Here is a 22047-nt window from a genome sequence, read left to right on the forward strand (position 1 = left end):
TTTAAAAAGAGTTATTTATTTATGCCTACAGAACAGGCATATAGGCCAGAGGTGCAAGAGTGGTGAGAGGATTCACCAGAGATAGAGCGGGGAGCAGAACAGGCAGATTGACAAGTACACTGCTGAGGGGAGAAGGGGGAGGGTCAGGAGAGGTCTGCCACGCCATGTAGATCACCTACGGGGCGTGTGGGGCTTGAACTCATGCTGAAGTGTCTCTAGCTTCTTAGTGCTGTGCTTTACCCACTGTGTCACCAGGGAGGGTCAGGGCCTGCTTTTTAATCAGTAGCACTGGGACATCCTGGTCTGTCTAATGGTAACTAGAATCTCTGGCTTGGCCTATTTGTCAGTGAGCAGGATGCCAAGCCAGCATGGACTCTGGGTTTTCCATGATGACATCAGATTTCAGGAAGACAGACCGTAGGTGGCTCGCAAGCCTGGGTGCTCACATACAACTATGGTGTCAGGGAAAGTCAATTTTTAAAAGAAGGAGCAGGGAGCAGTAAATCAATCAGTTCTCTGAGATGCTGACTTGAACTGAGAGAGGCGTCCATCTCTGCTCTCTCTCCTATGCCCGTCCCAGGATCAATAGGGCTCCCTAGCTGAGTCTTTCCTACCGGAATTGACATGCCAGTAGACATTCCTGGTCTCCCCACTTGAACTACTGGACTACATTTGAATTTCTCACTTAGTTCTTAATCTTCCTTTAAAAATTGACTTCCCATGATTTCTTTTGAGTAGTTTTCTTGCTCCCCCAGTTTCAGTTACTAAAACACAATCTCACAATGAGTGGGAGAAAGGGTGCCAGAATATTAGCTGCAACTTGGCACTGCCAGGCTTCCTTCTGGGTGCTTTTCCTGAGTTAATGTCATCTGAACATTGTGGCTCTTTGCCATCTCCGCCCGGGTGCTCATTTATCCTCATGAGCTATTCACATTTCCAGCTTCCTCATTAAGGTGAAACAAGAAACCTGCAAGTAACCTTTACCTCATTATATGTCCTTGTCCCTCAAGGAAACTATGGCCCAGTGGCTCTGTGATTTTCATCCTGTCTCCCCTCAAGTCCACCCCTCTCTTGACACCTGCAGAAATACCCCTGATAGACATGGTGGCGTCTTGCACCTGCTCGTCTACCGATGACCGAGCTCTGGTCTTTTAATCCCAAGTTTCCGACGGTGCATGTCCCTCCCTTCTTCAATCTGGCCTTATGAGTGACTGCTTTTGCGCTAAAGGTCTTAGGTTTTCCCTATCTCCCCCAGGTCTGCTGTCTCTTCCTTTGGTCCTTCCTTCCTAGCTCCTCTCCCAACCACCCCTAGGTGGGGTCAGCTTTCCCCCTTGTATCCTGGTTCTTCTGCCACACATGGGCAGGTGGCATGGTACCATTCTTTGAAGGTAGATCAGTGTTAGAATTCTGATTCATGATAGCTACTAGTTGTGTGTCCATTTGGTTGTTTGTGACGTAACAGAAATCCCAGGAAGGAGGGAACCAGAGCAGTAGGCCCGCTCTGGCTTGCGTGGCACTTCCTGTCTCCTGCGACACCTGATAACAGTCTCTGAGTGCTGGCTGGGGGGAGGGCACATTCCCAAATCACATGGAGTGCTTTTCTCAACTACTCTGTGTCTCATTTTGCAGAGTCCAACCTAGGCCTGGAAATCAGCATTCACTGTCCATGCCACACTTTTCAGCCCAATGGAGATATCCTGGAGAACATTCACGAGGTGATGGAAATCAAATTCAAAGGTAACAAAGTGGATGTGTGGGGGAGGGTGGGTGGGAGGAGCTCATAAGGAGATGGAGCAGAAACCCCTGTTACACCTTGGACCAGGACCCACGCTCTGTCACAGAGATGACAATCATTTTGTATTAGAGTCATTTTGCTTTGCTACCGAAGCAATAGTTGTGGCTTAGTTTATAGATACAGAGAACACATTAGCTCTGGAAGACTGTGGCAAGCAGCTCAGAGCAGGGACATCACCCAGGCAGATTCAGCCACTTGAGCTCCTTCACTGCAGTGGCATGTACTTTGTAGGAGGCCTTTTCACAGGGTTCTTTGCCAACTTCAATGTGATAAATGTAAAAACCTGCCAGGATGCTCAGCAAATAACTGTTTTCCCCTTCCCTGAAAAAATGAACTCCCTGGTGAACCAATGGTTAAAATCTCAGCACTCTCAAGTTATCACCAGCTACTCTGGCACAAATTCAATGTCCAGCCAGGGAGGTGACTCACGTAGCACAGCAGACCTCTCCTGTCACACCCACTGCTTCCCTCAGCAGTGTATTTCAATAGATCCGTCTGTTCTGTGCCCCACTCGGTCTCTGGTGAATCCTCTCACCCTCTGCACCTCTGGCCTGTACCCCAGTTCTTGCATGCCTAAGTAAATAAAAATAGATCTTAAAAAAAAGAAAGAAAGAAAGAAAGAAAGAAAGAAAAGAAATGAACTTTGGATGCAACAAATAAGAAACAGAGCTTTCCAGACCTTGTCAAGCCTACCAGATCCTCAGCCAAGAGTCATTTGGTCTCAGCGATTGCCCCTGGGCTCTGTGTGTGTGTGTGTGTGTGTGTGTGTGTGTGTGTGTGTGTTCAAACGGTGAAAGAGTGTTGAGAGGCAGTTCAGGTTTTCTAACGTCTCTAAAGCACTTAGCCTGGACTTACTGTGGATTTCTAGGGCTTTCTCTTTTCCTTTCATTGCCCTATTTTGGGTAATTAAGACACACCTGAGGTCAGATGGTTTGACAAGATCAAATTAACCGCGCCAGGGCCTCAGGCTAGAGGCTTGTCTGGGAAGGGGCCTGCAGGGCCCTGGCAACCCACTTGCCTCTTGTGGGCACTGCTGTGTAGCCTACTCCTCCTAAAAAACAAAACCCAAACCCACCAAACCTGAATCACAGAAACCCAGGGCTCGGAAGACTTTCAGAGTACATACCTACAGGCCACGTTAGGATGAAGCCTCATTTCAGTAAATCTTCCTGAAGATTTTCAGGAAAGGAGATTTGAGATCCAGTCTCCCATTTCTCTCAGTCCTAGACCCTCTTCTGCAGTGCAAGTGCCTCCTGCCATAGTCAATTAAAGGCCTCGGGTTCAAAGTCTTAGATTCTCAGTCTCACAATCCACTGACAGCCCAAAGGTGTGTGGCTGCCTAGGGACGAGGCTGCTTCCTGGATCTGGGAAGGTCCCTGGGAAACATCTCAGGAGGGGCCTCTGTCCTTTGATCCACGTACCCACAGGAGGGACCTCACTGGGGCTTCTCATGGGTTCTTCGGATGCTGGTTCTTCTACCCAGACTTCCCCTTGCTGCTGTGGGATGTTCGCGTGAAGCTGAGTCTCCCCCACGTGATGGGATGGGATGGGAAAGCAGCCTTAGTCCTGTCTTCCTTTCCTTCCACAGGTGTGGACAGTGAGGATGACCATGGACGTGGAGATCTGGGGCGACTTAAGAAGCAGAAGGACCACCACAATCCCCATCTGATCCTCATGATGATCCCCCCACACCGGCTGGACAACCCGGGCCAGGGTGGGCAGAGGAAGAAGAGGGCTCTGGACACCAATTATTGCTTCCGGTGAGTCTGGGCCCAGTCGGGGTCCACGAACCCTGGAAATAACTTTGGTGGAGGCCTCTGGTGCTATCCACGAACCCCTCCAGGAAAAAAGATTTAGAGCCTCTTGCAAATCTCTGTTTTTCTCAGAGCTCTGCTGCTTTTCTGCTGCCTAGCTATGTGCAGGAATGGATTGAGTAAATGCCTTTTAAAATATTTTGAATCAAGAGTCTTGGCTTGATCTCTTCATAGTTCTCATGGGTTAAAGTACTTTTCAGGTGTGCTTGTGTCGGGTTGCGGAGGTGGAGGCAGGGGTCAGGGAGGGATAGACACAGGAATCGCCAATAAGGAAGCACTCCGTTCTGATGAAGTGTGCAAGAATGCTAACAAACAAGGTAAAATCTCCATTTGCAGGGGAAGAAGGAGAAATTAATTAACTAATTCAGAAGTTGGCTGGCCATGGTAACGAGATAGACCCTCTTCCCTCTTCCTTTATTTAGGAGCAGGTTAGCTTCTCGTGTTCAAGGAAGGGAAATGATAAGGCCTGCAGAGCTGTAACTGAAAGACAAACAATGACCCCTTCATGTGTAAATGTGAAGGCAGAACAGCTTTGAGTATGTGGAGGGAGGACATCAGCTATGGACACAAGGAAAGCATCCAAAGGGTGTTGAATTTGCGTGAAGTCTTGGAGGAGGAGTATGGTGTGGTAGGGATGTGGGCGAGGGAAGCTTGTGGTGAGCATGAATGGGTCAGGCTGGCTGTGGAGTGGGAGGCCTGAACGGAGCTGGGGAGAGTGAACTGGGAACTCTTTGGACCTAGATGCCACCTGTCTTGAGGAATTTCTGAATGAAGAGGGATAGTGAGCTTGGGAAACCAAACTTGAAGGCAAGGCAGCTGTCTGCAGGCTGCCACGTGGATGTCTGTGTGGCTCTTCATCAGTGCAGAACGAAGTTCTTGGCTGCAAGCGGCAGGGGCTTAAGCCGCAGAGGACTGTGGGGCGGGGGTGCGACTGCTTAACGATGCCATCGAGGACACGGGCCTTCTCTGCTCCTCCAGTCTGTCATGCATGCCATGCTGGCTTTCCATCCTCCTGTCCACGTCTGTGTCTGCAGAAGAAACCAGTGCTTCCCTATTCCCTTTGTGACTGCTCATTAGTGCTCGGACACTTTTACCAGTTCTCCCTCACTCCCTGAATTCTGGAGGCCATGACTAACCCTATTTGCAAGGGAGGCCAGGGAAACAAGTGTCTGGGGTTCTAGAATGTGTGTAGGAGGTGGAAGGGAGAAGGGGGAATAGGAATGGCTATTGAATAGATAGATGGCCAAGAGTGCTTGCTCTGTTTTACCTTGGGAAACTCCAAGAAGCCAGATTTTAAACAACTACTTTTGGAAGTGGCAAATTCTAGGTTTCAACCCATACTGAAGAACAAGGGAGATGCCTAGTTGACAAAGGGAATAGGAGGCAGCAAGCATGAACTGCAAAGAAACTCTTCCACTGGACTTCTGCAGGCAGCAGAAATGGCCTGGCAATTATGTTACAGGGCAACCCAATGTGAACTGGGTGCCTGTCTGTGGGTCTTCACCCACACGCCTAAAATTCAATTGTACTGTAGACACACACAAAAAGGTCAACAATGGGTTTATTTACAAAGGGGGATGGAAAAGGTACAACCCAGGGAAAGAGAGAGAAAGAGAGAGAGAGATGCCAGTTAACTAGAACATCCTACCAGCTCTGCTGACTTGGAACTCCGATAACACACTGAAAGCTCATCAAGAGCCAAGCGACCAGCTACCAGCCCCGCAGTCCAGAGAGCCATGGGGCCTAGAGAGAACCACGCTGTCCAGAGAGACAGAGCTTCTCACTTGGCTCCCTTTTATCTCCCCCAAAGTCCCAGAATGCCTGCTTAGCTCCGCCCTTGGGTCCTTGCAGTTCTCTCCCTGGTACTGCTGGGAGTTGTAGTTTACTGGAGTAGGGGGTGGAGTCCACAAAACTCCGCAGAGTTCCTTTAGGACATCCGTTCCCCCTAACTATTACATTTTGGGTGATCTAGGAATCACAGGCCTTGTGGAAGGCTGTTTTGGCTGGGTGGCCTCTAGCAGCCATCTACTATAGAGCTCACAAGCTGTGGGAGCTTAGAGCTCATTCCTACTTGGGTGCGTGTTGGGGAGGTGACGATAAAACAGCTTAACCAAGCCGAGCCAGCCCAAACCCCTCAGAACTTGGTTTGCGCAGCACTTTAACTGTTTAGTTCTTGATGTAAAATGGGGCAGAGCCAGTTCTTGTTTTCTCTTCATACATCCTCTATATCTGTCTGGTAGGTCTCTGGGCTCACGGTCTTCAGTGCAGGAAAACACCTGCATGGTTTATCCACCTCAGCGCACTTGACCCTTGAATCCCCTTGGCTAGAGTCACCTTTGTTGATGACCAGGAAGGGCTCCTGTGCCCATGTGAGGGCCAGTTGTGATTTATGTGAGGCTTATTTTCTCTGTGGCTTTTCGTTGTAGCAACCTGGAGGAGAACTGCTGTGTGCGCCCTCTGTACATCGACTTCCGCCAGGACCTGGGCTGGAAGTGGGTCCATGAGCCCAAGGGCTACTATGCCAACTTCTGTTCGGGCCCTTGCCCATACCTTCGCAGCGCAGACACGACCCACAGCACGGTATGGAGCTGGGCTGTCTCCTACGGGGCCTGGGGGCTGGGCTGACCAGGCTGCTTGTCACAGAGTGTGCCGGGGCTGCCTGTTGAGTGAGTGAGCCACCTGGGCTGAGGAAGAGCCTGTGGGGGAGGTTCCGCGCCACCCTGGGTCTCTGCCAACTCCACTCGGTCACGTTCTGTCCTTGCTGTTTTTGGGGACCAGCTACCCCACCCTGCAGCTGACAAGGTGGGCGGGCGGGCAGGCTTCTATCCTCAGTAAAGAAGTGTCACAATTCCAGCCTCAGGAGTGTAGGAAGTGTTGGAAGAAAGTGTGAAGCTCACTGGTGGAAACTATGGAGAGGGGAAACTAATATGGAGAGGGGAAGTTCCTGCTGCAGACACCATCTTGTCTTTTCCTCAAAGGGAATAAAAAGTGGGACAGTTTTCTTGCAGCTCATGCTTGCTACCTCCTATTGGGGACCCCTCACTGACACTTGCTCAGTGGTTCGGCAATGCTCACTAAAGCAATCGGTGCTAGTCAAGATAACCAGTTCAGGGGGGTTCAGGGAATTTCATTCTCAATGCAGTTCCCCACTGTCTTACGCATGACACCTCAAGACAGGTGTGGGTGCTCTGCACTCTTCTCTGTGGCTGAACAGCATGTAGGCACTCCCCCAAACTACTTCCTGGTAATTCTTCCCAGCTAGCATCCGAGGCCCATCTACCCCTGGGAGCTCCTAGAAGTAGGTTCTCAGGGCGCGGGGCCTGCAGCTGGGCTTGCGGCCTCTGCATGGTGTGCTCTCCCCCGCAGGTGCTGGGGCTGTACAACACCCTGAACCCAGAAGCGTCTGCCTCGCCATGCTGTGTGCCCCAGGACTTGGAGCCTCTGACCATTCTGTACTATGTTGGGAGGACCCCCAAGGTGGAACAGCTCTCGAACATGGTGGTGAAGTCCTGTAAGTGTAGCTGAGCCCAGCCGGACAGAGGAGAGAGAAGTGCCACGCCTGCCTGCCTGTCCTCGGGGAAACACAAAAACCAACAGACTTCGCCTCGAGGCCAGGAGCCCGCAACTTTCAGCTCCAGGCAAATGGCTGAGATGGAGGTTCCCTTTCGGAACACTTCTCTCTTTGCTGGCTCTGAGAAATCACTGTGGTAAAGAAAGTGGGTTTGGTTGGAGGAAGGCCGAATTCTTCAGAACACACAGACTTTCTGTGATGTAGACAAGAGGCGGTGGGGACAGAGGAAGAGGGACTGCAAGTGGACACATCGCGTGGCAGAGGGACAGGCATACCCCGGGGAGCAGGAAGGGCAGAGTGGCCGGCACGGGCCAGACTGGACGACGCTTCTGATCTGAGGTCAGGTTCGCTCATCGCTGCTCCACATCTGCTCTAGGGAGTCTGGATTATAGTCGACGAGACCAGCATTTTCCTTTGACAGATTGCTACGAAAAAGGCCTGGGATTGCATCTCATCCTACTGGGGATTAAGGACAAATCTATTATTTTTGCAAATTGTCCTCTCAACATCAGTCAGCATCAAGGATCATGGGGGGGGGGAGGGGCTGGGTGGGGGGGGCGGGGAGGGAGAATCTAGGTATGTAATTCCCAGCCATCAAGTTTATTGGGCCCTAAGGATGTGCTGAACTCCCAGCAGGGCGTGAGAATTAACCCTTTCCCGCCTGCCCTCTGGCTCCCTCTTGCCTCCTTCCTCAATAGCATTTCCCCTTGGACATTTGGCTAGACACCTTCCAGGTCAGGGTGCACATATCTGCATCTGAGGTCTGTGCTGCCTTGGGGTATTAAGGGGTCCCCCGCCCCAAGACCCTGTGTTCATCTGGTGTTCCTGGAAGCAGGTGCTACAACGTGTGAGGCCGCTATGTGCACACGATGACGTGGCCCTAGACGCACAGACTGAGGTAGAAAGACGTACAAATATTACTCTCAAAATCTTTGTATAAATAAATATTTTTGGGGACTCTCGGATCATTTCATCTTCTGGAAGATTGTTTCTAAAACAGTAAAAGTCTTAATTTCAGGTGTCAACTTGACTTGGTAAATGTAGTTACCCTTTTCTTAACTTCATGCCCACATGGACTACTCCAGGAAGCTGGGGTCCCAGCAGAGAATCGCAGACCTCTGATCGCTCAGTGTGAATGTCCTGGGCAGGGGCATGTTTTCTGCCACCTGAGAAAATCACAGCCCTGTTCCCTTCCTTCTTGCAGAGTGTTTTATTCTTAGACATACAGGCAGTAGCTCTTATTTGCAGAAAGTTTATGAACTTGGTGTGGCCCTTTGCATGTGGAAGGTGATTTGTACCTTCTCTGCCTATCACCAACATCATCATTTTTGAAGGTCTCATCTTACCCCCAATAAGTTAAGAATTAGAAAGAATTTCTGTGGCAAATGGCCTAAGAAAATGAGGCTAAGTCTCTCATCAGGATAAACCTAAAAGAGCTCATCAAGAGTCCCTTTAAGGCAATGAGCTGATGTCTATGCTTGAGGATGGGAGAGTGAAAGAACACAGTCCTGTGACTCTCAGGTCATAGACCCCAGAGCCACAGAAATCCTGCGACCCCTGAAACATCCACCTGCAGTGCTGGGAACTGTCCAGCACTGAACCTGACACTGAACTTGTTCCTTTATTGAAATCCCTTTATTAGTAAAGGTAAAAGAAGCTGACCTGAAGTTAAAGTTGCAGGTGTGTGTGTGTAGGTATGTATGTGTCTTCTTCCTTCTGGAGTTTCCCAAATTGAGCCTCTGAGTTTGGTCACCAAGAACTTTTCCTGCTCTGTCCATACTCAATCAATTCAGACTTTTCCGAGCCATGTGACATCCATTCGCCTCCACCATACTTTCTGCGGGGTGGGGGGAGCACATCCCTAGCCCAGATCCTAGCTGGTGGGGTGGCATTCCATCTCACCCAAGGGAAACAGTGGGTCTAGGGATGGGTGTGTGTGTGCCCAGAGCTTAACCTATGGGCCACTGCTATCCAGTTTCACAGTACACACTTGTGGCACCAAAATGTTTATAAAAAATGTATAATCCAGGCCAAAGCGCTAGCTGTTTTCAGCACTGGGGTAGGGACTGGTTGTATAAAAGGTATACTCTGCGAAGCAGTGCATTATAGCTCACATTAGTGGTCCTTCTGGAGGCTTAAAGGAGGACATAATCATTCTCGTGCTAAAAAAAAAAAACTTTTTGTGCAACCTCATAGGACATCATTAAAATATTGGCCTGTGATTCAGCCTAATGAGCCATGAGACATGTCTCCTAAAGTATCCCAAAGAAAACAGAACACACTGTGATTCCAACTGTTTGTTTTATGTCCGCGTTCTAATCTTACCAGCAGATACAAATACGGGCAGGCGGCAGGTCCGGCCTTCTCCTTCCAGTTACTGTGCCACCGGCTGGCACTACAGAAACCTCAACCACTGTCTGTCCATCTTCAAAATTACACTCTTGCTTTGGGGGGCACTGCTGTTGGAGGGGCTATATGATGTTTATAATAAGAGAAGCTGGTAGTAGTAAAAGGACTTGAGAGGACTTGGGGAAAGGCAGGGGAGAGTTCCAGTCTGGTCTTCTACCTGGGTAGCACATGATAAACAAAATAAGAAATTGGCTTGCGGGATCAATTTTGACTAGTTACCACAGGCTATTCCAAGCATTCTAGATGGCCAAAATACTTTTGCTGGGCTCATACCTTCTCCCCCTTTTTCACAAGATCCGTATAGTGATTCTCCCCAACGCTTTATTTCTCAATTCAGTATATCAACAGGGGACTATGAAGGAATTCTAATTTGTCTCCTAACCAATTCACAACCAAGTTAGCAAACTACTAGCCAGAAGTTCCAGGAACATCTGGGATACATTCTGTCTTCTCTCCTTCATCCAATATACTTTGTCCTTCATGAGCAAACACATTCCTTCAATGGCTCCAACCTTTGTTTTCAGCCACTACCAGGGAGAATAAAGTCCCTTTCCTCCCTACCTTTTTGGGTGTCATCTTTCTTTTGAGATTTTAATGCTGAGTCTGCAGAACCTTGTAGAAATCCTAGCTTCTGGATTCTTACCCAACAACTCCCCAGGACAGCTAGGGCAATACTTGAGTGTGCTCTGCGGCCCCTTGCAACCTTTTCTCCAGCAGAAGCCAGAGAGAGGACCTCGGAAAAATGAGGGAGTGAGAGAGCGAAGGGTCAAGGAGAAAGCTAGGGGCTGTTCACATAACCACTGCAGCTAGATGAGGATTCCCGTGCCCTGTGGTCTGACAGCAAGACACTGCACCTACCAGCTTCCCTGGTGTGGGAGCAAGTCTTGGGAACAGCCTGAACCTACCATCTGCTGAAACAAAATGTAAGAAGCAAACATCTCTTTAGAGCTCACATTTCTAAAATGAAGGTTAAAAAATTGCCCAGCAATGAAATAAAACGAGGAGTTGCTCCCATTTCTTGTTTGTGAATACTGATTGTTGGGAAATTAGTAAATGGGGGAAAAAAAAGAAAAGAAAAATACAATGATTTATTAATTTTAGAAATCAGTAATTCCAAAGGGTGTCTTTACCATGGCTCATGTGGGCAATGGCACACGACTTTCCTCCACTCTCTGGGAAACCTGTGAGCCCCGTGAGCCTCTTCCCCCAGACCTCTGAAAAAGAACAGCGTTGGTAGATAATATGGTTGGGATTTTAGGCTTGTAGAAAATAAAGCTCAATCCTGGAAAAGAAGAGGAAGCAGATGCAAATAGCCAAAGAGCCTCTTTTATATCATCTCTGTGTGGTAGCAGGAGAGGGACAGAGGACCTAAGCGGGTTGGGGCGGGTAACAGGTAAAAGATACACATGCGTCTGACAGGGTATATAATGCATCTGGTAAATGTCCCCGCTGCCATCCAAGTTCCACCAAAACCCAGCTGATGTGTTTCCTGTGGACTGGCTGATGGGCAACGATCTGCTGCCACTTCTGCTTGAAGGCATTGGGGACTGAGGCAGCCAAAAATACTCTGGACCCCTGCAGCGCTGGTGGGTGCTTCCCCTCAGTCACACGCCCAGGAGTGGCAGGAGCAGTGAACAGGTTCTTCCTCCTTGGGCTTGTGATTCATCTTTTAGTATGGGCAGGGTCTGAAAGAGAGAAGAGAGGACCACTCAGTGATGGAGTCCCCTGGCTTAGGTTGCAGCTCTGAAGGTAGCAAAATTGTGGTCCAGGTAAGCCACGTTCACCTTTCTGAAGTAGAAGATTTTTCATTTTAATCACTTTTGTTGGAGATATTTCTAAGATTTCCCTTTCTTCTTTTTCTGTGAAGTTAACCTTTTCTAGAAATTCCAGGTCAGCATTACTAGCATTCAACACGAGCTGTATGGGAAAACTAACAAATCCATGTAAACTTCAGAGGTCCAGACTTCTCCTCAATGTTGGGCTCTCTCCCCACTGCACCCCCCCCCCACTCCCCACAATGTACACCTATGTCACACACCACCTGGCTGAAGAAAAGGAACATTATTGTTATTCTGACTCCCCTCTCAATTCCTCCCTAGTTCTATTATCATGATTTTTTTTTACTTTTCCCTTGTTTCATTTTTATTTTTTTAAGATTTATTTTATTTACTTATGCATACAAAAACTGGGGTATCGGCCAGAGGGGTGTGTTTGTGTGTGTATGGGAGGGGAGCGGGTGATGAGAGGATTCACCAGAGACAGAGTGGGGAGCAGAACAGGTATATCCACTGAAATACACTGCTGAGACCACCAGTGAGTAAGACAGGAGAGTCTGCTGTGCCATGTGGGTCAGCTCCCTGGCCGGGGGTCAAACTGATGCCACAGTGGCTGGTGATACCTTGATAGTACTGAGACTTTTAACCCTTGCACCACCAGGGAGACCCTTGTTTGCTTTTTGTAAACACATTTGTTTATTATATATGCTTATCTCCCTAAATATTGTTCATGTGGTTTTGAATTTTATTTTATGCTGAGAACTAAAGCATATTTGTGTATATACAAACCCCAACTGGAAGAACTGTTAGGTTACATGTAAAAGTGGAACTGTAGGGTCAGGAATACTTGCATCTTCAACTCTCTAAATATCTTGCATTATTCTCCAAAGTGGTTGTACCAGTTCACACCCCTGAAGGCAGGGGTGGAGCTCCCTCAGGGCTCCACTTCCTTTACCCATGCAGGAGTGGGACTGCCTGAGTTAAAATTTTTGTGTATCAAGTGAGTCTACAATGGTCTCCTACCACGGTTTTAACTAGCATGTCCCCAATTAAGAACGAAGCTGAGCATCTCTGAAAGTCACGATTGTATGCACGTGTTTTTTCTCTTCTGCAAACTGTCTCAACATGACTTTTTGCTTTATTTTCCCACGAGTAGAGTTACTGTTTACTGATGTTTTAAATATAACTATTGCTATATGAGTCATATCCCATATGTCCTACCCATTGAATGTGAACATTTCAGCAGCTTTTAGTATATTCAGAGGGGTGTGTCCATCAGCACAATCAATTCTAGCTCATTTTCTCTGAAAGAAAATGAAGCCCAGTACACCTCTGGGCAACCCCACACATCTCATGCCTCAGGTTATGAGGCTAATAACCACATTTCACATGAATGGAATCCTCCAGTGTGGTCCTTGGTGTCTGGCTCTTTCCCCAGCACAGCAAGGCCATCTGTGCCCAGCATGCATCAGCTTTACCTGGCTTTTATGGCTGAATAATAATAGCCCATTTACTTAGTCACTCATCAGTTCATGGGCAATTGGGTTGTTTCCACCTCTTGGCTACTAGTGCTGTGATAAATAACCATGGACAAGCTTGTGTTTGGACATGTTTCCATTTCTCCTGGGTCTACATATAGGAGGAGAATGTAACTCAGTTTAATTGTTGGAGTAACCGCCAAACCATTTTCCAAAGCAGTTGCACCACTCGACATTCCCACCAGCAGAGTAGGAAGGCTCCAGTTTCTCACATCCTTGCCAACACATTATTGTCTATCTTTTAGATTACAGCAGAATCCTGATGGGTGTGAAGTGGTATTCTGCTGTGGTACTGATCTGCATTTCCCCAGTGGCGAAGGATGTTAAGAATCTTGTCACAGGCTTACTGGCATTACATATCTTCTTTGGAAAAAAATGTGTTTTCAGATCCTTTGCCCACTTAAAAAAAAGTTGTCTTTTTTATTACTGGGTCCTAAGATTTCCCTACACATTCTACATACAAGTCACTTTCACATGTGATTTCCAAATATGTTTTCCCGCTAGGTGGCCTGTTTTACTACTGAAAAAGTTTCTTAAGACAGACATTTTAGAAATTTTGATACTTATCTGGTTTGCCTGTTTTTTCTTTTGTTGATCATACTTTTAACATCTAAGAAACTGATTTTTTTAGAAATTGATTTTTTCGTTGCTTCATATCTAGATACTAATTTTTTGGTTCTCAGTGTTACCAGTTCCTTCACCAGATTGTTTTGTGATTTATTAACTTATAAGGAAAGTCATACTCAGAGATATACTTACTTACATACTTAACAAGTGATCTTTTCAGAAAACGATCTTTAGAACATGTCGAGACTTTCAAAAAATCAATGACAACCACCTCTTCAGGGCCCTCCCTGGTGGCACAGTGGGTTAAAGCACAGCACTAAGAAGCTAAAGCCACTTCCGCATGAGTTCGATCCCCGCCCTGGAGGATCCATATGGCACGGCAGACCTCTCCTGGCCTGCCCCCAGGTCCCCTCAGCAGTATTCTTTGTCAGTTGGCCTGTTCTGCTCTCTACTCTGTCTCTGGTGAAACGGCTCACCGCCCCTGCCCCTCTGGCCTGTATCCCAGTTCTATATGCAAACATAAACAAATCTTTAAAAAAAATGGTTTCTTTAAAAGCGCTTAAGAACAAAGAAAACAACCCACTCTATCTTCATGGTATCACAGAGATGTTATTAGCTTGAATAAAATCAAACTGATCAGTTTTCACCTTGAGGTTCTGCACTTTTTGGAGTGTAATTAAAAAAAAAATCCTTTCCTTAAACTATGCAATAATGACTGTTCTGTAATATCTTATAAACAATGTACACATTTCATATTTAACGCAGCCTAAAATTGTGTGCAGTGTGAAGCACAGATCAAACTTCATTGCAACAACAGAGTAACTAACTGTCCTAATGTTATTTGTTGAAAAGTCTACCCTTCCTCCGTCAACTGCCTAGCATTGCTCTCATCAGCTGCCTCCACATAAAGACCAGGCTGAGGCGCCTCGACTTTGTGCCAGCACCTTAATTATTTTAGCTAAATAATAACTTTTGGTACCTGGTAAGACAAGTCACACATGGCCCATCTGCCACCCCTACTTTTCAGGAGTATAAGGGTTATTCTTGGCTGTTTTGTCTCCACATAAAGTCATGTCAAAATTAAAAAAAGAAACAAGATCATCTCCAGTCCTCAACTTCAGGGAGAGCCAATATCGTTAGCAAACTGACGTTTCATCTACGAACATATAGGTCTCTCTATCAGTTTTGCCCTACCAGTTTGAGGATGTGTAGAAATGTAATGGGTTCTGGAAAACTCTTCAAAAGCTAATAAGTTCGTTGAAGATATTAGTCTTTCGGGTTTCCAACCAGACAAAGGCACTGTCTTAGAAAAATGACAGATTTGTTTCTTCCTTCTTTGTTTAACTTGACCAGCTAGGACTTCTATTTCAAAACTGAGTAGCAGTGAAGAGCTGGCCGCTGTCCTGTAACTCAGTGCCGAGGTACACCCTCAGAGTACACCCTCAGGGTACACCCTCAGAGTACACCCTCAGGGTACACCCTCAGGGTACACCCTCAGAGTACACCCTCAGGGTACACCCTCAGGGTGCTCTGAATTGCAGCATGACGACTGCTGGTTTTCAGTAACAACACTACTAGATCCCCTTCCAAGGCAGATAGGAATGTTTAAATCCTGAGGATAATTTTATCAAATGCTTATTTTGTACCCATTGAGCAGAATATGATTCTCCTCCCCCTTTAATCTGCTACTGCAACTATGTGATTTTATTTGATAAAAAAAAATGTCATTGAAGCTAACCCATTTTCATCTTTTTAACTTTGATAACTTGGTTGGAAATTCTCTCTTGTGATTGGACCAAATGTCCATGTTTCATACTATTTACACACTCAGTGTTTATCAAATAAAGTTACCCTCAATTAAGGTAATTCTAAAGTCAACAACATACACATAAATTATTACGTGAATTACTCTTAGAAATCCTAAAGCACCTATAAGAAACATTATTTTGACTTGATAATTTTCAGTGTCCAACGAACCCAATTTTTCTTTCCAACTGCTGTTTTTCCATTAGCACCAGATTAAAGTAACTGGCTTGTGTTACTCTAACACAATGAATGAAAATACTTTCTTTTAAATAATAAAATAGTTTGTTTTTACATCATTTTGTGCATTTTTTCACCTCAGTTGCAATCCCCATGGTCTTCCCATCACCAAATCACCCATGTGTCATCACCATAGTCCAGTGCATTTCCCTGTTCTTGATCCCACTCCCCACTCCAGTCTCTGGTATATAGCTGTTCATAATTATTATATAATGAAAATATTTTTAAACACAGTGATCGACATTTATCAAGGTGAAACACTCCCAGAAGCACCTAGGAATGGGGAACTACTGAGGAAACAGACTGACATTCCATGTTGGGGCATATGTTCCTTGAGCTCAGTGGTAGACAATGACCGAACTCATTGCTTCTTTTACCCTTTTCGGTGGTGATGGTGGGGAGGTGTGTTTAGCTAGTCTCCCCTACTGCACACTCTTTGTGTAGTTCAGAGGCCATATGTTAGAGCTATTCACATGACCTGAGCTCCCTCGCATCCTGCCATGTAAATATTTACACGGGAGGAGCTCCTTGGTAAATATTCAACTGATGGATGTGGGAAATGATCACTAGCATTATTCCCTATGGGTAGCACAATTTTCCCAACTAACAATACCAACTATAACAGCAAAGGTCTGTAGTGATAGCAGCAACGTGCACTCCACAAGAAAGATTCTACCTCCCACTCCTCCCCCCACCATCAGCTGTCTGAAGAAAGGCAAAGTTCAATGATGTCACCTGTCATCTGACTCATGGCTTTTCCAATTCAGAAAAGACAGAGAATGCATCATGACTTCTGCCTCAGTCAAGGAAGCCCAGACCTCAAACAACATGAATATACAACTCAGGCTAATTTTTTTCTGCCAAGGTGTGAAGTGTAGAAAACAAAATTAAATGCTTGATTTTAAATGAATCACCTATATGCCAAGACTTATGACTGTGCCTCTAAGATTTGTCCCTGAGACCTTTCCAACGGATCAAGGTGGCCCTGGTAGTATCTTCTGGCAACATTCTTGTTTGATAAGGAGAGTGAATGAACCGGCTTATTTATATCCTGAGTGACACCAGGAGAAAGGGACAGCTGGAGCGAGGGCTAACCTGCTGGCCTCTCACCTTCCCGGCATGCTCCAGTATGCAGGAATGAGCAACACAGGCGCTACAGCGTCAGATCCATTTCATGAAACCCTGCCTGGTGACAAAGGCGCCGGGCACAGCTGCGAGGGGGCTGTTCTGAGCAAAGGCAGCCCCGAGAAACACTGCGATGCAGCCATGTGGGAGGAGGGCACGGGCTGGCCACAGCACACCATGGACTTCTCATGCCCACCCAGTAAGCCTTCCGATTTCTAATGAACAGGACAGACACTCGGTCTAACTTTAAAGACCAATCTGGGCTCAAGTGTCCACCTCGGGAGGAAGATGTCTGCTTGCAGATGAACACTGAATAGTTTGAATAAAATGTTAGTTTAAGGAATTCTACTGTCAAGAAGTAGTCATGCACACAATAGGCTTAATTCTTCTCTGGAAAATGTACATAGCTCAACTTAGAAAGCACATACAATGCTTACAAACCTGTAAAAAATACGCTGCCCTTATTCTGGTTAATATTTTTGTTACAAAAAACCCTTATGAGTTTCTCATTGTCAAAACTGGGTAGTAAATACATGGGGTTCTCTGTACTAGTCTCTGTTTGTGTAGGTGGTTGACATTTCCCACAATAACGAGTAAAAAACAAATCTATGACAAAAAAACAAAACAACAAATCACCAAAGCAGTAGGATTGACATGATAAAACTTAATTTCAGAATAGATACAATTCTACTTGAATGACTTTCATTCAGTGTCTCCTTTTTAAATCTACATTTAGATAGTGAATATCCTAAGGAAAGAACATTTGAAGTTTGCAGAGATGTGTGTGTGTGTGATACTAACCTTTAGTGTGATCTAAATCAAAGTTCTTGGTATCTAGTTCTATGATCTATCTGCTTCTACCTAGTTTTGAAGCATAATCAGTTCAGCATAGGTGGTATGTGTCCGTTTACATGTATACATACAAAACTTGGATTTATAAAATTGTTAAATCATGAAAAGGAAAACGACTTATTTCACAACAAAAATTCTACCTTCTTAAACATATTTCATTTTTTATTGAGTTCTAATGAATGAAGAGTGACAGAGTAAAAGAATCCAAGGGATTTAATGTGACTTTTGCTATGTAGTAGCCTTTCAATACTGGGATTTAATGATGGTGGTGACTATTTTCTAACCATCGGAAAAATAGCCATTGTAGAAAATCCCTGGTAAGGTTTAAGAATGGATTTCTTCTTCTTCTTTTTTTTATGTAGCTCTGAGTTCAAAGGAGCTGATGTACAGAGGGGTTTTGCCTATTCTAGAATAATAATTTTTGGCCTGATACAAACTCAGTATTAGTTTTTCTAGAGGAGATGCAGCATTAATTCAACAAGGATGCCTGATGGTCGTTTCTTGCCTACAGATCAGGAGAGAGCAGACTTTCAAACACACAAGGAAAGGAGATGAAGGGACTTAGACCAAAGACTTTCTGACTTTTGTTCTATTGCAATGCAGAGTCAGCAACACTCTTACATGAACACACATATAAGCATCACAAAGCAATTCTAACTTTTTTAACGGATGGACCCCAGTATTTTTCTTTTTCTTCCATTTTGCTCCATTTCAGGATGGAGCTGGGGGGGGGGGAAGGATGATGGTTATGACCACTGGTATGTTAGTAAATGTCTACAATGGATTCTCTGTAGTAAAGCAACCAAAGCCCTAACTCTGTGTTGCTGGCTGATTTCTAGCTGAGATGAAGTAACCAGAATGAGGTTACTGAAGGCAGAAGTGAGAACGACCACTGATTCTCAGAAGCCAGGGTTTGGGCCACTGATGTGATCACCCACCTGCAGGTCATGACCACTCCCTCCCTTCCCCCCCTGTTTAAAAACCATTGCCCTGTATTGCCCTGTAATCTAGACAACCAAATTAGCAGGGAGTCAGAAGACATTGTTTCTAGGAGGTGTGGGATGAGCCTGCACTGTCCTGGGGGTGGCAAGCTGCCAGTGCTTTGCTTGGCTCTCTCTACATGACTCTACATTTAGAATTCCCAACTGATCATCTTGGGGAAATGAGCTGTGTTTCATTAGTACCTGTAGGAACAGCACAATTTTCCTGAGCTACAGTTTCCTGGGAATGTAAATTGTGTGCTTCACTGGACTCTTCTCAGGGCCAACAAGAGAATCCATGTTACAGTGTCCTGAAAATTATAAAGGGGTCTACAGAGTAGCTGTCACAGGTAAGTGATTCTGTTTAACAAAGCTAGTCACAGGACAGAAAAGTGTATCATCTGTCACAGAAACATCTCAGCAGTCACGCCTGCCTCGTGTATGCCGTTGAGATTCTGAAGGACCCAGCTGTCCCTATAGACGCCTCTACTGGCTCCTTTTCCAAAGTTCGTTGCACTCTGTTGCTCTCCCCACAATATGGCAGAATAGGCAGGTTCTGATAAATGTCACCGCTACTGAAACTATAGGAAAACTAAATTTTGCTCTCAGTGTAAGGCACCACTTCATCGCCAGACACAGGGAACTGAAACATAACACACCTGTGTTCTTACCAGGCTGGTGACTCCTTGTTGGGGTAGAGTGGGGCAAAAGCAAGGAACTTGCAGCCAGAGCTGTGGCCCTACCAGTGAGCCTATGGAGCCAGGGACCAGGCACCGGCCTCACCGATTTTATTTAGTGAATGAGAATTACAGACCTATTTGTGGTGTTGGGACTGTTGGGTTCAATTACAGAAAATCTGGCTGATTGCAACACGGTGGCAGAGCCCTCCCCTCCCTGCTGGGAGATCTGCGAGACTGGATGCGTGTGTTACACCTCAAAAGACCCACACCCCTCGCCAAGCACAGCACACTTCACGCCAAACCCTGCACTGCCCGTGCCAAGGCCCATAAGACCTACAACAGAGACAGGAGCAGCACGGAGGTGGGGCCCTGGAATTTGGGCTCCATGAAGCAGTGAGCAGCATTTGCTTTGCAGAGCAAGAGGAAGAAGAGAGACTGCAAATCACTCTGACTGGATTAACCCTCTATACCAGACTGATATCTAGTCTTCAGACTCCAGCATCTGCTCCCCCTCTGTCACTGTCACTAAATTATACAAAGATTAACAAGCAAAAGCAAAGACACAGCACCCCACCTAGAAGAAACAAGTAAGTAAAAATGGATGCCCAGGAGACTAGTTGCTTCTGAGCACAAAATGGAAAAGCTGAAAGAGAAGAATAGAGAGCTAGAGACCCATATAAAGAACACAGAATTTTAGGACCTGACAAAGATTTTTGAGTAACGATGCTATTCATTATTCAATTATTATGTTACTTATTGATTAGTAACTCAACGGAATTCTGGAAGGACAAGCAAACACAGCTGGGCAGGTGCAGGGACTCGGAAAAGAGACCCAAGAACAAGAAGAGTTTTCCACTAAAGAGGTTGAGTGTGCGTAAAACAAGACACTGAATGAAATGAGGATAAATTCAGGAAGCATATTAAATACGTGTAAGTTGGCCAAAAAAGTTCAGAAGTTGATGATATAAACGTACAAATGACCCAAGCTGAGGAGAAGAGAACAATAAGGTTTAGTATAAATGAAGAAACTATCATCAGTATAAATGAAAAAATATCAGACGCTGTTAAAAGAAGAAACATAAGGATAATGGGTATTCTAGAAGGTGAAGAGAGAAAGAAGAACAGAAAGAAGACATTCAAAGAAATAGCTGAAGTAAAGAAGAATTCAACATGAAGTCCAGGGAGCAGAAGAACACCCAAATGCAAAACGACCTCCTTGTTAACTTCTCAAATGACAATGATTAAAAAATTAAAGGCTGCTAAGAAAAAAAGAATGAGACATTTGACAAAGGCCCTTTGACTAGCTGTCATTAGATTTCTCAGCAGATACAGTCAAGGCTAAGAGAAAGAGGAATGACATAACTCTAAAGGTGGAAATGCCCAGCCAAGAATGCTTTATGGGCCCTCCCTGGTGGCGCAATGGGTTAAAGGATAGCATTACGAAGCTATCACAGCCACTGCAGCACCAGTTCGATCCCCAGCCAGGGAGCTGACCCCATGGCAAGGCAGACCTCTTCTGACCCGCCTGCCACTCCTCTCAGCAGCGTATTGCAGTCCTTTTGCCTATTCTGCTCCCTACTCTGTCTCTGGTGAATCCTCTCACCCCTGTACCTCTGGACTATACCTCAGTTCTGTATGCATAAATAAATAATCTTTAAAAAAAAAAAAAGAGAGAATGCTTTATACTGCAAAATTATCATTCAATTATGATGGAGAACAGACCGGGACAGACAGTCACATACCCATGTGTTCAGAGCAGAATTATTCACCATATTAAATAGGTGGGAACAACTCAAGAACCCACAGATGGACCGATGGATAAAAAAAACCCATGGGGGCCCTCCTTGGTGGCGCAGTGGGTTAAAGCACAACACTGAGAAGCTTAAGCCACTTCCGCATGAGTTCGATCCCGCCTGCCCGGGGAGGTGACCCATATGGCGCAGCAGACCTCTCCTGGCCCGCCTGCTGCTCCCCTCAGCAGTGTACTTCGTCATTCTGCCTGTTCTGCTCCCCACTCTGTGTCTGGTGAAGGCCCTCACCGCCCCTGCACCTCTGGCTTGTATCCCAGTTCTATATGCCTAAATAAATAAATCTTTAAAAAAAAAAAAACATGGTCAATGCAACCAATGGGATGTTACTAAGCATTAGGAAAGAAGTTCTGAAACAATACAATACAGATGGTCCTCAAGGACAATATGGTAAGTGAAATAAACTAGTTGCAAAATGGCAAATATTCTATGATTCCACTAGTGTGTAGTACCCAGGATAGCTAACTCATCAAAAAAGTAGAATGATGGCTGTCAGAGGAAAAAGGGAGTTAAGTGCTTAGTGGGGTATAGAATTTCACTTTTGCTAGAAGAAACAAAGTTGTAGAAATGGATGGTGGTGATGGCTGGCCAGCAATGAGAATATACTCAATCCATTGAACCATACACTTAAAGTGGTTAAGGCGGCAAATTTTGTTTGATTTGTATTTTGCCATAATTTAAGAAAGTTATTCGATAGTAGCAGATACTCATCACTTCTACTTCTAGGCATTATAAGAAGTTATTTCTGCATCCATTGTCCTAGTTAACCCCATAGTTGTAGAGAAGCTAAGAAGCGAAGGGTAGAAAGTAGGGGAAACCTATTGTTTTCGTCTGCTTAATGTCCCATTTGCTGTGGTTTTAGCTTTTTTCACTGCTCCCTGTTGCCTCAATTCCAGTCAGGCTATTATGGCCAGACTACAAATGTTCGTTCCATACCCTTTGTTCACAAGAGCTGGCAAGTGACCCAGACCTGGCCAAAGTCCCCATCCTCCTGCTCACAGCAACGGCTTTAAGAGGTGGTCATGTCATCCAAGGCAAGCCAAGCCAATCACAGCCCTAGTATAAATAAGCCCTTGGGATTTATATCTGC

The 22047-nt window shown here is 45.7% G+C and overlaps 2 protein-coding genes across 6 annotated transcripts in view; one reads left to right on the top strand and one right to left on the bottom strand.

Annotated features, from left to right (window-relative positions):
* The window catches only part of TGFB3 (transforming growth factor, beta 3), a 20926-nt gene extending 13232 nt beyond the window's left edge, over positions 1-7694 (top strand). For both annotated transcript variants that reach the window (XM_004681675.2, XM_012724328.1), the window contains 4 exons: positions 1630-1737; positions 3384-3555; positions 6036-6189; positions 6976-7694. In XM_004681675.2, coding sequence (XP_004681732.1) covers positions 1630-1737; positions 3384-3555; positions 6036-6189; positions 6976-7134 — 593 coding nt within the window. In that variant the 3' untranslated portion in view covers positions 7135-7694. The remainder of the gene's footprint in view (positions 1-1629; positions 1738-3383; positions 3556-6035; positions 6190-6975) is intronic.
* A 1777-nt stretch (positions 7695-9471) lies between these two features.
* Positions 9472-22047, bottom strand: part of TTLL5 (tubulin tyrosine ligase-like family member 5) — a 248736-nt gene continuing 236160 nt past the window's right edge. For 3 of the 4 annotated variants that reach the window (XM_012724493.1, XM_012724492.1, XM_012724491.1), the window contains one exon: positions 9472-11274. In XM_012724493.1, the coding sequence (XP_012579947.1) occupies positions 11252-11274 (23 nt within the window). In that variant the 3' untranslated portion in view covers positions 9472-11251. The remainder of the gene's footprint in view (positions 11275-22047) is intronic. The other variant, XM_004681676.1, reaches the window with a different exon arrangement.

The sequence above is a fragment of the Condylura cristata genome, unplaced genomic scaffold, assembly GCF_000260355.1.
Source record: "Condylura cristata isolate star-nosed mole 26May11 unplaced genomic scaffold, ConCri1.0 scaffold00013, whole genome shotgun sequence".
In the NCBI taxonomy this organism is placed as follows: Eukaryota; Metazoa; Chordata; class Mammalia; order Eulipotyphla; family Talpidae; genus Condylura; species Condylura cristata.